Source organism: Lasioglossum baleicum, chromosome 1 (assembly GCF_051020765.1).
Source record: "Lasioglossum baleicum chromosome 1, iyLasBale1, whole genome shotgun sequence".
In the NCBI taxonomy this organism is placed as follows: Eukaryota; Metazoa; Arthropoda; class Insecta; order Hymenoptera; family Halictidae; genus Lasioglossum; species Lasioglossum baleicum.
Window position 1 is genome coordinate 23,394,976 of NC_134929.1, and position 15,994 is coordinate 23,410,969.

General features: G+C 44.4%; 1 protein-coding gene across 2 annotated transcripts in view; it reads left to right on the forward strand.

The window, feature by feature from the left end:
* Positions 1-15,994, forward strand: part of LOC143213635 (dipeptidase 1) — a 146,505-nt gene that overhangs the window by 56,866 nt on the left and 73,645 nt on the right. For both annotated transcript variants that reach the window (XM_076433695.1, XM_076433691.1), the window contains one exon: positions 4,215-4,347. In XM_076433695.1, the coding sequence (XP_076289810.1) occupies positions 4,215-4,347 (133 nt within the window). The remainder of the gene's footprint in view (positions 1-4,214; positions 4,348-15,994) is intronic.

Genomic DNA, 15,994 nt, shown 5'->3' on the forward strand with positions numbered 1-15,994 from the left:
CAGCGACTGCATCCCAAAAGTGAATTCCAACCGTTTCGAAATAACCCGTGTGTGTTCCATTCAAAACGGTCGATCTTCAGGGAATTGGGTATCTTCCGTGATAAAAGTGTGCTGAAGAGAATACGTTTATCGAGCGGCAGATAGACGGCGAGGTGAGCCATATGCCTGGGGAACTTCCTTCCGGAACGAGGTCATAATGTCGACTTTCGAAATTCTCCCGGAAACCAACGCTGGAATGCTTCCTACGCTTCGACGATTTTCTATTAATTTATAAACTGATAGTCCAGTCAATGAATGCTCATAAGGGGGGTGTAGAGGGAAATGGACGGAACACAATTTTTAACTTTGGGACTTTGTTTGGACTAGTTAGGAGGTAAACATACTAAAAGTCCCTACTCCTAGGAAGTGAGCGGGGTGCAGGGGGCACGTAGAAGGTTCCCTTTTTCGGTTTTCCGCTTATATCTCGGAAACTATGTGTCCTAGCGATAAGACCATGCTATACAAAATTAAAGCTGACAAAATGTGCCATCAGATTGACTTCATTCAGTTTTTCGCTATCTCGCATAGTTTCAGAGATATCCGCGCTGAAAGTTCACTGTTGCAGAACAATTGCATTTTCGACTTTTGTCCATAGGCGGTCGCACTGTGCGGCGGTAACATGTACAATATAAGGAAACGTTGTTCAGAATGTACAGAGTGTACCATTTCCTGTATAATTACCCTTATTTTTTCTCTAGAAAATTAACTATAAAAGTTCATCATTTTAATTGTAAGAGTGCAAAGACACATCTAAAAAAAACAGAGAAAAAATATTGTATTCGTCTTTGTTGCATTCAATCGTTATTCTCTTTGGCAGTGCAGCACCCGTATGAATCATTAGATTCAGAAAGCAAAAAATATTTTTTAAAGTTCACACATATTGGGGAGTTAGATTTTTTCAATTGAAATATTGGTGTTGGAATTGAAAAAATGATGTAAATGAAAAATACACCCTGTACATATGTGTGTGTAATCCAATCAGTGACAGCATAAACGCTGATGCGACATCAAGTAAATAAATTAAGAAAAAAAAGTTTCTGGGCCAGCGTGTGAACTTGTTAAAAGCATTATCGCTTAACCAGCTCACGACTGTATTAAAATATTTGTGACCGAGTACAGGCGTAATTTTACGAAGGCGCGCGGAAATGATTCGCGCGCGGAACATCAAAGCGCCGGGTGGAAGCGAAAGGTCGAGAGCGCAATATCGATAGCAGAGGTTTACAAACTCCGGCGTTTCTCGGTCCCCCGATCCGTTAATTAGGAACAGATCCGCGTGACGGAAAGTAAATTGCTGCTCGTAATTCCGAAGTAGCGGAAAGATCTTGCGGCGCGAGAGACGGGAAAGTTCCCGGAGATTGACACGGCGGATTCAAAGGTGGAAGCCAACCACGATTAAATTATCGTCGCGTTGCAATTAGCTCGCGCAAAAAGCGGGATGTTTGTGTAGTTCACGCCGCGCCGCTGTCCCGAGAAAAGTCCCGAGAAAATCCCGCCACCAAAGATTCCGGACAGGAGGGTAATGAAGTCGGCAAAGGACCGAGATGCGGGAGGAAGAAAAATTGTTGCCGGTGAATTAAGTCGCGAGACATGGGTTCGCAGAAGGGTAAACCTGAACACCAGTTTGCCGGGAAAAAGCTTGTCGCCGAGGCTGCCACGGGAATCTAAGATACCTCGGAATTGTAATTACGTTGCAGAGAATTATCTGATGTTCCATTTGTGTGCTGTTAAGGTACTTGTCCATCTCAGAGTAAAATTACCGCGAGTTACTTTCGAGAGTTAAATTCGTCAGTGTACACTCGCACATGGATACGTTCAATCTTTCCCTTGGCAAGCGACTATCAACTGTACGAACGCCATTCGTATAGCTGAGAGTCTTCTAGTTACTTTTCTCTGCCATTATATGTATACATATATTTATATTAGGTTGGCAACTAAGTTCGCAACCTACACATTTTCTCAAACAAAGTCATTTATATACAGGTTAAGTTATGTCACCATTTTTTAGGCATTTCCAGTAGTGCAATTAAAAAATGTTTTAGATAAAAGTTTCTCAGTATTTGGTGAGCTACATGTTCGCATATTCTTAAATCTGAAAAAATGCTTTTTACGTAAAAAAGTAAAGGTCACCTTGACTTTTTTAAATGGCACCATATGTAAGATTGTACAAAGAACGATTTCCAAATAGAATTTGTCCTTCTAGAGCAACGTTCCGTTATCTTCAAAAATCAAATAAATTTCTACGTGGCAACGTAAGCCTGTTTCGGGGCGGCATCTGTTTATTTTCTGTGTGTAAACTGTAAACACGTTGTGGGGATAAGGTAGAAAAAAGAACAGTGTCACTCTATATAGGGTGACGGCCGGCCCTCTCCGCCCCCCACCACCTAACCCTAACTAATTCTGATCGCATGATTTTTCCATTACTACTTCAAATGCTGTATGACGGCTATATATAATAAAATGAAAAGATTATGCGATCAGAATTAGTTAGGGTTAGGTGGCGGGGGGCGGAGAGGGCCGGCCACTAGATCCGGCGTGATGCTGTTTAAAGTAGAACGTCGCAAGTCGATTGCACAAGGAGGGGGGATACATTCGCGAACGTCTGACCTAAAACGCGACCGCGACCGCTGCTCGATTTTCCGCTGGGCGAGAACGCGAGTGCTCGGGTGAAACGAAAAGAAAAGAAAACTTGCACCGACCAACACACACCGACACCTACGTACGCGGTCACGTTTTTCTAAACCGTCTGACCTAAAACTCCAACCAAGCTGGATTCAAACGAGACATCTGGAAAAAGAGGAATATCTCTCATGGAACCGTCCGCAAGTTATGCGCGCATTGTCTCTTAATCGTGGCAGTTTAAAAAATCCTGAGATCGTGCAATCCCCGCAGGATCGGTGAACATCGGAACTGAAACGCAATCGATAGTGTGCAAATGTTCTTTAGCGACACGCTGAACGCTGCAATTAATTTGTCAAGATTTTTGCCCGGAACTACGAAGATCAGTCGAATGTTGGGTTGCTGCATATGAAACGTCCGATTTCAGAATGCAAATGATATGAAGCGTTTAGATCAAGAAATAATACTTACTATAATCTGATCTTGAATGCCCATGAGTAGACTGTGGATTTTATACATTTATGACAAAAAATGGTTACGTACAATTTGAAGCCGTGGACATATTAAAAAGATTTAAGGACATCCGTATATTATTTTCGCTCCATTATTTGGCTCCTGTGTCTTGCAATCGATGCAAACAGTTTTTATTTCGCATAAAGATCCGCAGTCTACCCATGAGTAATTATAGTCACTGAATTCCTAATGAAGGGGACTATCATCACCGTTTAAGAAAGATGAAGGTGACCTTGAGATTTCTAAAAAGAAAAACGAAAACAAATATTTTTAAGGCCCTCGAGCACCATTAGCGTACTCTGCCTTCGCGACTTGACGAAAACGAATTACATTATATGTACCCGCAATTATAAGGTTCACAACGAATATATATCACGGTCGCGACACAATCCCGGCGAAATCAAACATTTCGCGGTATTACGACACGGGAATAGGGGCGAATTCTCAGGCGGGCGGGTGTGCGAGGGTTAATACAACGATAAAGTCGACGCGACACCCGGTCGGGTATTTTTATGCGTGCTCACGTTCGCCGGTATCAAATCGAATGAAATATCACGGGCCGCCCGTCTAATCCTGGGATCTGATACGTCCGTTTAATTTACTCGGAGTAACCGAATATATATTTCTTTAGGTGGCGCGTACTGCCAGCCGAGGGAATAAATACTCGGTGATTTATGAGCGCCGATATCGCCGTCATTTAAAATTCAAAACGACGGCAGTGCCGCCTTCCCGGCATCCGAGACACTCGTCTAATATCCCCCCCCCCCCTAATTATTTCGAAACTTCTGTCCGTCGAAAACCGGGATGAGTAATCGCCCATTCGCCGCCATTAGCCCTTTGGGCGTCGTGTTTACTCGAGATCCGTCCGATAATAATCGGACGAGGAAACCGTATCAGCGGCTAGCAAGTTGCTATTATTTAGAACACGCGGTCACGCTAACCCCTTGGACTTTAGATTTCGCAAGGTTTCGCGCGAATTCTACCGCGAGTATTATAGCTTCCTGTGGTACTACGTACTTCAACTTTCGTCGTTGCAACTGTTGCAGTTCTGGTCCGCCTACGTGCCGTGCTCCTCGCAGTATCTCGACTCGGTCCAGCTGGCCCTGGAGCAGATCGACCTGATTCGACGGCTGGTCAACAAGCATCCTGAAAGCATGATCCTCGTTACTACAGCGGAAGGTAGGCTATTCTCCTTGCGACCCACCTTTGTCCATCCCCTATTTCTACTCCTTTCAACTCGCTCGCATTTACGCGACGATTTCTCCCGTTTCTCTTTCACGGATTCCGCGCTGGAGTACCGAGAATAGCGTTCACTCCAGATCAACGCAGATGTCTTGTCTCTTACCTCCGTATCTTAAGGGTGCCGGCGCACAGTAGTCCGGATCGAAGAAGTTGGTGTTATTTAGCTAAAAAGTCAACTTCCTCATATATCGATTTCTAACAAATTTGTATTGCTTCCTAAATGTCAATCAACCTCGAAAATGAAAAAATTAATGCAGTTTACCAAGAATTGTAATTAGAACGAATACTTTAATGGTAGACATTTAGAGATAGTACTTTTCACCAAGAAAATTGCTTCTCTTCTTCGAGGTGCCCTGATCGTCACTCACTGGGACTGCTTTGTGTGTCGGTGGCATCGATCTCGGTTGTCGCTGTTGTTTGCCCATAAACAAATTTATGTAGCCGCGGAGTACCGCCGGCGATCGCCACCCGTTTCGTTTCGAGTCGGCGTCGAATGAATCGTTCGAAGCTCGGCATTAAATCGTCGCCGGGCGGAAACGTGGAAGAGGAACGACACGCGAGCAGGAGGTATCACTTGCTTCCTGCACCGGGCTCTGTAGTCGCTGTTTAATGGAATCGGCGCCGCTTGTCCCGCAACTCAAACACGGAAACGTTAATTGCTAATCAGCTCTTATATAATGTAAACAGGGTGCAACTCGCGCGAGCGTCTTCGAGGAAGATCTATCTCCAAGCGAGTCGGTGAGTTCTCGAGGACGTAACACCGTGTTCGGGGGAGTCGACCGCTGGCGAGGATCACCGGGAAATACGGTCCGGGAGCCGGGGGAGTTTCACACGCGAAGAATATGAAATCGAGCTTTCGAGGTCGACGAACGTCGGGAATTACCATCCTCTATTTGTTCCGAGAATGGGCCGGCCGACGTTACACACCGGCAGAATTCCTGGCGGAATGCCAATGTCAGGGAGGGGGGGGGCTGCTCCGGCTGCTGGCACGCCCGCCGGGCAACATTCCCCTTCAACAACCCCCGGAGACACCCCCGGCTCGGACTCTTTCGTTCTTTTAAGAAAGAAGCTTCGCCGCGTGCTCGGCCGCGCCTTCCTCGGATTTAATTAATTTCGCGACGCGCGGGAACTTCTGATTCTCGTTGGTTTTGTAGTCGCTGCACATAAGGCCAAATTAACAATTTACGACGGCAAAAATATAAAATAAGATTTTGTTTGATATTTTGGTTATATATATATAGAAATACTTATAAGAAGACTGTTTAATAATTATCTTCGGAAAAAAGTAGCTACTTAAGGTTAATTGGGGTCAAGGGTCAATACTATTCTAATTATGAAAAAGCAATTTCACAGTAAATTATTTCTGTACTTTTATTAGTGAGATATAATATCCAATAAGAATATTATTCTAAATCCTCATTGTTATCATCACTATCAGCGTCGTCATCAAGCTCCTGATCATCGTTGCCTTCATCATTTCCTCTTGCGGGGGACATTCAGCCGCACAGCTAGATTTGACAAGCTGTACGTTATGATGGTATTTGTCACTAGTTTACAGAAAATTTTTTTTCTATTTTTGTCGTCGTAATTTAAGCATTTGGCCTTATGTGCGCTGTTGCGATTCCGGGGACGCTTACGGGCTGTCGGCGATTTCGGATATTGGTGATGAGAGGTAGAGGTACGATTTGGAACAGCAATCTTAAAGAAACGCAGTCGTATTTTAAATGAACTCATGTACGCACCCTCAACTGTGAATCCGTTAAAAACACCCCTGTCTTGAGAACTGGATAAACTATAAAAGAATAATGCTTCCAGCAAAAAAGATTGACAATTACTTCCAAACCCGTGAAGGACTATTTAAGCACTCGAACCGTGAAAGAATTCGAAACAGCTTCGTTCTTGCACGCGATAAAAAGATAAAAAATGAATGGAGATGAACTGGTAGTGGAACTGGATGTGTCAACAATTTATCAGAACCAGCCCCGAGGACCGGTGATCAGTCAAAGAGGACGTGGACGACAGGTATCGGTCGGGAAGTTATTCGACGGCGAGTAGGCAGGTGCCGGCACAAATTTGTTCCATTCACCGGACCTCGAAAAATAAATTGGACGTCTCTCTCTCTCGTTCGCCACTGGCCGGGATTTACGCACGGACGTTAGGGGGATGTTCGATCGAAGAGACTTCGCCGGCTCGTGTTTGCTTCCGGTTGGCCGTTCGACGTCACTTGTCCCTGGATGAACGCCAAGAAGTAGTGCGATGGAAAGCCACGTCGACGTCGTGGAAAAATCGGGCCAACCCCCCTCCCCCATCGTCGTCATCATCGTCACCGTAGAAGCTCTTTCGAGATTTTAGGGTGCATTGGAACCGGTGAAAGGGGACGCCTTCCGCCGGCAGGAAGCGGACATCAGCCTCTGGATGTAACGAGCAACTTCCGAACCAGCAGGCTCACCTATTTTGCAATGATTCGCTTGAATCCTGATGGGAAAGCGCCCTGAAGAAAAGCTGTGTTCGAGAAGGGCCATCGAGAACGATGATCTACAGATCGATCCTCCCGGCAGCCCTTCCCCAATGGAAATTCCCTTAGAATTTAGAACAGCAAGCCTCGGAAAGAGCTGTAAAGTTTGATGACTTGAAAGCATCAACGCCGGATAAAGTATCAGATTTTGTGGCTCGTACTTAGCCTCCATTTACGCGAAGGCATTGTGAACGCTGTTTTTCGAAGCGGGAGGAAGTCGTCGCGAGAAATGAAGTTCCGGCGGAGAGCAAAAGAAGTTCCGCTCGCGATTTTCCCTTCGGTTCTGGAGATCCGACCATTTTCCTACTCCCTTGATTCTTCGTGGTTCTGCAAGCACATTTGTTTTCAATTAGCTCTTTCTAAAGAATGCTTAGGGCGTCATTTTCATTTTACTACTTCATTTCATTGAAAAATAATTCCAATAATTTATAAATAAGTGTAGCAAGCACTCTGAATAGCTGTTTCAGAGAGGAACTGCCAGATTCTCATGTGTTGAAATAAAACAGTCCTGAAATGAAAACTCAGGATCCAAGAATGCCGTTACAATGTAATGTGTGATGTATGGTGGTGTGTGTCACCTCGAAGTGACGATCAGTGGTCAAAAGACGATCAGCAGCCGAAGCGACGATCGAGTCGCGAGACGCGAATTTGTTCAGTTCGACACGAGAGTCGGTATAGGCAGGACATACCTGGTATAGTTAGTTATACATAGCCGTTTTACAATAAAAAGTATTTAGTTACCTATTTCACTAGACTGTGTTTGATAGTTTGATTCCACTCAATTCTATACCTTAACATCGTGAAAAGTGAGAGCAGTTCGTTAAAACCCGATAAGCGGCACCAAACTTTCGGTACTTTGATGTTTCAAGCGTACCGAGGAATTTGAGCTTCCACTTGAAATTGAACGCGGGCAGATGAAAAATTAAAACGACTGCAAATAATCACAACAATTTGCAAATAAATGTAGCGAACAATCTGAATAGCTGTTTCCGAGATTGATCGCCAGATTCACGTCAAAAGAGCAGTTTATTAAAACCCTGTAAGCAGCACCAAACTTTCTACGCTTCACCGTTTCGCGAAGTTTCAGCTTCTCGTTGAGATCAAATACGGTTGAATGATCATCTCTAGAGAAATTCCGACGATGAGTGGCATTGTTCTCTCTCCGTAAATGGTATACTACGTGGAGGATTGAAAAATGATTACTTCGAAGACGACAGCAACAGAAACGGCGATGATTGCGGCGTCGATACAGCACTCGGATTCGAACCAGTAATCCGCCGCAGCTCGCGAGGATGACAAGAAGTTGGTAAATCGAAGCGAAACGGGGCGGGTAAAAAAGCGAGCAGGTTGGCGCCGCGACGAGTCGACGACATTGACGGAAACGAGGGAAAAGAGCAAATAGTTTCACAAAAGGAGAGCGCTGTGTGCTCGCCCCTTGATCGTCTATCTCTCGGCTAAACTCGATACCTGCGTCTCGTCGACGGAGTCGCTAGGTTGACGAAGAAACGGAGGAAAAGAAACGAGGGGAACCTTGTTACGCGATAAAAACGGGTGATAATTTTCAAAGGGCGGCTGCAGGCGCTGCAGCTGCGACAACAATCGGGCGGACCGCGAATTTCTTCTGAATGGCCTTTCACAATCAATGTTTTCAGAGAAACCAAATAATCATTTAATTGTCCCTGATATGTTACTTTCATTGTACAGTAATTTGCTGGGAGAATAACTTAACGAGTAGCGGGCTTTATCACTTTAGAAACTCCCACTAAAGTGACGCAAGGGCAGTAGTACCTACCCTTTCTCTTTAGAGCCAATGATTCACCACTATAATTTGCTTCAGCTTCACGTCATTTACCACTCGGAATAAATTGATTAGGCTTGGCTGGGATGTTTTGCCTCATCCTGCGTATTCACCGGATCTAGTCCTTTCTGATTATCATTTGTTCCGGTAGCTACAAAACTCTATGAACGGGAAAACCTTCAGGGAAGAGGCCGTTAATAACCACCTGGATTGGTTTTTCGCCGATAAGCCCCAGACGTTTTACGAACGCGGTATAATGAAGTTGATGGAAAGATGGCCAATATATAATTGATTAAAATTTATCTTGTGTATCAAAAAATTGTATTCCACTCTAAAAAACCGAACAAACTTATTTGCCAACCCAATAACAAGATAACTTGCAAACAAAATAGTCTGACAGAAGACGGGTCGCTAGTTGCGAGTTAAATCTTGTACTTCGCGAGTCTTTTTGAAGGCATTTTTAAAGAAGTGAATAAAGGTCTAGTTGCGACATTAAATGGAACCTTGTTTAAAGGAGATCGTGTCGTGAAAAATAAACGACGGATGTAGCGCGCGAGTTAATAAAAAAAAGGCCCCCGACAGTATCGTTCTTTCGGAAAATCGAATAGCAAGAATGTATTCTTGCTACTCTGGTATTCTTGCCTCGCAGCGAGTTCTATCTATACCGGTGTCAGTTTTCCAGAACTCGACTGTCCTCGCCTAGATACCATCGCGAAATATTAGAATACAGGAACGTTCAACGGCCACGCCCACGTCTGTAGATTTTCCGTCGATTTTTGCAATCAGCACCCCCAGCACGGTTTTTTACGGGGGCCCGTAATAATTCGGCCGATTCCGCGCGACACGGCTGCCGTCCTGATGAGAAAACGTCTCGTCGAGGAAAAGCCCCGGGAAGATGCAGCCGGTTGTAAATTCCGGATGAAATGGAAAAATGTCAAGCCATACCTACCGTTCTGCCGCGTTCGATAAGCCGAAACCCGGCGACTGCATGTCGGCATGCACATGCATACGTAAACAGACATGCAATACGCGGCGTGGTGGCAACCACCATCTCTACGTATGTAGTACCACCGTCGCGTCGTCGTCGGCCGGTGTGCGCATAAAGGAACGATTGTTCAAAATTTGCGAGCTGCTTCTCGCCGATATAACGTCCGCCTTTTGACCGATTAATGGAACCGCACCGCGCTTTGATGGAATTCGGGCTATTGTCGGCGACATCTCGAGGAGAAATTTTCGTTTCGCTGAATGGAGACCCGGCCACCGCTAGAATAGGACGGGCTCCGGCTATTCGAAGAATATCGGGCATGCTCGCCGCCACGAAATCTTCGACGAACACCATACGTCATGACTATACACACTCGTCGAAGATGAATTTCCTATTGATTGCCAAACCACTTGCCTTTCAACCTATCTCACTGGCACGGGTCGCTGAACATTTTTACATTCGACCAGCTCTATCGAGATAACCATTCAGACAGCGCACGAATTCTCCGGAGAAAATTCTTTCTCATTTCTACAGTTCTTGTTTGAATCAATTACAGTAATTCTTCGATCGAAGTCCCAACACCCGTGTTTTGAACTGACAAGAGTAGCGTAGAGAGGTTATTTTTTTATGACTGCGTCTAACCGCGCCGAGACTTCAATCGACGAGCCTAACATACAGAAGAACAGAATGAAATAGGATCGCGTGGCCGAAGCGTGTCGCCGTCGCGGCGCAGTTCAAAGGCCCGCGTTGTCGCTGTCCTTCCTTGCTCCCGAAACTTTCATCGTCGATTAAACCACTAAATGCAGTTGATATTATATCGTGTTTGGTGTAATTTTAGTCAGAGAAATGTCAGGAATAAGCTAGTAAAAGTCCCATAAAACAATAATGAAAATTAAGAAGTTTGAGGATTCGATTCACTCGAGTCAATGTGTGGTGTTCACACCGACATACCCGAGTCGAGATCAATCATTGCCGCCCTACGGCGCACTATGGGCCAAACCGACGAAATCTGTGTCAAAATCAAAGAACTTTCAATAGAAATGAGATAGAGCGATGAAATTTTTTTCAAATGAAAGCTGAAACTTTGCAGAATACGGGATAATTATGGAGATTGTGGCACGAATGTTTTTTAACCTTGAAATAATTCGTTAAACTTCCACAATTTCAAGAAAATTGTGGTTTTTCCAATACCACGCGTGGAAAAAATTTTTTTTTAACATGCGACACATCATTTCCCGTAGATTTTTTCACGCTGATTTTAAGTAAACGTTCAAATACTTCATTATGATTATTTTTAATGTATTTTATATATGAGAATACAATATTCCGTCAAACTAGTGGCTTACCAAATCATTTCAACGGAAAAATGATTTCATAAGTTGTGTTCACAAAAATCCATTTCTTGCAAAATCCTGAGGTCGTAGACAAATTTTGAAACCAAATTTGAAATCAGCGTGAAAAAATCTACGGGAAATGATGTGTCGCACGTTAAAACAAAATTTTTTCCGAGCGTAGAATTGGAAAAACCACAATTTTCTTAAAATTGTGCAAGTTTAACGTATTCTTTCAAGGTTAAAAAACGTTCGTACCACAATCTCCATAATTATCCCATATTCTGCAAAGTTTCAGCTTTCATTTTAAAAAAATTTCATCGCTCTATCTCATTTCTATCGAAAGTTCTTTGATTTTGACACACATTTCGTCGGTTTCGCCCATAGTGCGGCGCGGCGCAGCGTTGGCCGGCAGCGGAGTGAGTAGGCACTGACTTCTATTAGATAGGCGACCCAGGACTTCGATTGAAGAATAACTGTATATATGTACAGAAAGGGTGCTAAAATATTCTTTGAACCTCACTCTTCAAAAATTCATACGAATTAGGTTATAATATTTTTATTTGATACATTTTGTTTTATTACTAATATCTTGTTACTGTCATTTTACGTTTATTGTATGTATTGTGCTTCCACATTGCCTAAGTTTCATTGATAAAAATAAAATCCACATATGGTATACATAAAAATTCATTTTAGAGTCTCCACGAAATGCAGGAATAAATTCCGCTCATTTTATACGTCCGTAAATTGTCATTGGTCGACAGAGCGAAAGTGTAAAGATTTCGAAGTCCGATATCTCGCTATAATTCTCCGTTATCGCCGGAAACCGCGAGATACATACAAATCGGCAATAGCCAATAACGTGAACTACGACCCACTCCAACCATCGATAACCGCTGCCAGCTCGAGGTAAAAACCCACTAACCCGGATATGTACAACTCGAAGACGCACTCAAGGATCGAGGAGCTTTTGTTTACGATCCACAGTTAACAAGTCGGACGAAAATGTCTGGCTGACAACGGGCAAAGTAGATATGTTTACATAGACCAATCGTCGTTTCCTGCTGGAAACTTTCAACGTAAAGCGTACTTTCGCAGCGTTCCATGGAGGGATAGTTCGGGAAGCTCCGAAGAGTTCGAGGGCAGAGATTTATGGCAATGGAGGACGAACTTTGTGCTCCTGTTTACAATGCTCCCGCGACCGTGCGTCCCTTTGATTTCTAACTGACGGGAACGTTCTCCTCCGAGAGCTCTGCGACCCATAACCAGAGTCGCCAGATTAAAACTTGTCTCCTCACTCTACCTTCCCCTTCCACGACGCTATCCCCCATGCGTTCGCTACAAATACACCTTTTATTTTCTATTGCAGTTGACCTCGAGTGAATCGAATTTTCAAATTTCTGAATTTTCATTATTGTTTTATGGGACTTTTACTAGCTTATTCCTGGCATTTCTCTGATTAAAATGACACCAAACACGATATAATTTCAACTGTATTTAGTGGTTTAATCGACGGTGAAAGTTTCGGGAGCAAGGAAGGACAGCGACAACGCGGGCCTTTGAACTGTGCCGGCGTCTCTTTCTTTCCCATACGCTCTTCATCGTTGCGTTCGAAACTTTCATCGTCGATTAAACCACTAAATACAGTTGAATTTATATCGTACTTGGTATCATTTTGCATTAGAAAAATGCCACGAATATGTTGGTGAAAGTTCCATGAAAAAATAATGGAAAATAAAGAAGATACAACTTTGGTGATGATGCACGTGCCTTTAAACTGTGCCGGCGACGGCGACACGCTTCGGCCACGCGATCCTATTTCATTCTGTCCTTCTCTATGTTCGGCTCGTCGATTGAAGTCTCGGCGCGGTCGGCGCGGTAGATGCAGTCATAAAAAAATAGCCTCTCTACGCTACTGTCCGTTCAAAACACGAGTGCTGGGACTTCGATTGAAGAATTACTGTATATGTAAAGTGTGAGGTCGTGCGTGTGTCACAATGCCACGTGACTAATCCGGTACTGGCAGAGAAAGGGTAATTTTTTCCCCTCAATTCGAGTCAATTCCCCTGACCTGACGACTCCGGCTTACAGAACGAGCGCAAAGCTATCGATTCAGCGCGCGGAATAAAGGGAACGGCACGAATGCGGGAAGATCAGAAATTCCTGGAGAAATGGAAAACCGTGGTCGAAAACGGCAGATAACGTTGAAACTTCGGCGACCGCTATGGGCACCGTAATCGCCGCGCGCTTCGAACGTGACCGTGAACGTGGAAAACGTAGACTCTGGAACAGCCGCGAAACTACAATCCGGGCAGACCATAAATCAGCGAGCGCACTAAATCGAGGTACATCGACAGCGTTCCTTTTTCGGTTGTTCCTCCATTAGGGGCTTAACGCAGCGTAATCGGCGGGAGCTAGTCTCGTGGAAATTAAAGTCGGGACAAATGGCTACTGGCACCGGGACACGCTCGATTTGCTTCGCCGTGTGCTGAAGCGTCTTCGGAAACCGAACGCGCCGAGCTAACTTCGTCGACAGTCGCGGAGTGCGAAGTTATGGCGAAGTTCTTGCGTTTGGTAGAATCGCCGCGACAGCAGCCTTCGCCATGCCCGGAACACGTAATTCGCGACTGACCAGTCAACTAACTGCGGCTGAGCGTTTCCGGTGGTTTGAGCTCGGTTGACAGACTGCTCGACCGTGAAACTCCGCGATCTGCAACATTCATTTATTAATCATCCTAGGGATCGGCGACAGGTGACCGGAGTATCGAGGTAAATCGTTATTGGAGATTCTGACAGAGATACAAATTGTGAAGCAATTCTGCGCGGTTAAGGTAGACTGCGTTCACATTACGGGAAATTTGTTTAAATATTCGCTGGTTACCAATTTTTTTTCATTCTGGTTCATGTGCTGGGGATAAATTTTGGACAGTTACGGTAGAGACCTTCGCGACAATTACGGAGACAATACTCTACTATAACTATAGTCCAGTCAATGAATGCTCATAAGGGGGGCGTAGAGGGAAATGGAAGGAACACAATTTTTAACTTTGGACTTTATTTGGACTAGTTAGGAGGTAAACGTACTAAAAGTCCCTACTCCTAGGAGGTGAGCAGGCTACACGTAGAAGTCACCTTTTTCGGTTTTCCGCTTATATCTCGAAAACTATGTGTCCTAGCGATAATACCATTCCATACAAAATTAAAGCTGACAAAATGTGCTACAAGCTTGATTGCACTCAGTCTTTCGCTATCTCGCATAGTTTCCGAGATATCCGAGCTCAAACTTCACTAATTGTGAAAAAGAAATTTTTGCCTTACTTGACTAGCTAACTTTTCAGCACAATTAGTGAACTTTGAGCGGGGATATCTCGGAAACTATGCGAAATAGCGAAAAACCGAATCCAATGAATCTTGTGGCACATTTTGTCAGCTTTAATTTTGTATAGAATGGTCTTATCCCTAGAAGACATAATTTCCGAGATATAAGCGGAAAACCGAAAAAGGGGATCTTCTACGTGCCCCCTGCACCCCGCTCACCTCCTAGGAGCGGGGACTTTTAATATGTTTACCTCCTAAATAGTCCAAACAAAGACCCAAAGTTAAAAATTGTGTTCCTTCCATTTCCATCTACAGCTTTTCGTTGACTGGACTAATATGGCAGTGCGAAAAATATGACGTCCGAAGGCACAAACTTTTGGAATCTTTATGTAAAATGGGCTACCGATTACCCCTAAATATTGACATGTTCATAGCGGAACCTAATATTAAGGCCTGCAGTTATATTCAATCGTATTTCAAAGATTGTAAATTATCTATTTAAATTATAATTACATCCTGTAACATTGTAATACCACATTGTAAAGTGAAATGGACACATTTAAGGGTCTAAATTTGAGCTTCAATAAAAGAAAGAAAGAAAACTTGTCTGACGGACTGTGTGCGGATTCTCGCTAGTGGTTACAACCTGATCGGTTGGCCGCAGTTAGCGAGCCATTACCGAAGTCGCGGCGCACATCGATATTGAATTACGTTTGGATATTCAACGGCGGAAAGTTTCGATAGATCGAAGGAAGCAGAGGGTCGCTTCATGGTCGCAATTCGTGGTTGTCGTTCCGGCCGCGAGTGAATTCGCGAGACCGCAGAATAGATCCTCCATTAACGCGAACTCGAGGGGGTGCTCGATCGCAAACGGTCAAAGGCGGAAAAGTTCAAGTCCCCGCGACAAATGGCAATTCGACGGTAGGCTCTCCGCGTTGCTCGCTGCGACCGATACAAACGCGAGTGCCGGCCACCCGGCGCACACATAGCAGCTGCTAGATCCTTGTATCGGTGTCCCGGATGCGCTGAACCTAACGCAATTTGTACGCGGTGTTTTAATCGAATCTGAACGACACCGAGCCCGCGAATCCGATTTCACGCGGCCCAATAGCCCGCCTTTACACGGCTCGGCTCGATTAAAACGATTAAACGCCGGACGGAATCGAATTCGCGGCGCGCTGACTAAATACTGACAAAATACCCGCTCCGCAAGGAGGATTTTCGGAGTGGCCAACAATGTTCTTGGAAAGCCTGCACTCCGCGGCGGCCATTATCGCTCGGTCGGCATTAATCAAGCTCCGTTTATGTCTCGTAATTAATGATCCGCGAGATAACGCCCTGTGCCCACAGGTAATTCCGATGATTTAATTAAACCGAGCCGATCGAAAGTGACTGATAACTTTCGGCGGTCGACCCGTATTTTACTTTCAATCTGGAGTCTTCCAAAATCACGAATCTGAAAATCTCGGTGGCAAAATGGGGGCCAACGTTATTTCAATAAAACAGTACAAACCGCAATACCGATTTTACAGTAGGTTTTTAATAAACTGAGGTAGGTTGCTTTCTAAACTACGAATCAAATATTAATAAACTTACATGCGATAACAGCTGAAACAATTGTAAGCGCAAGTTGT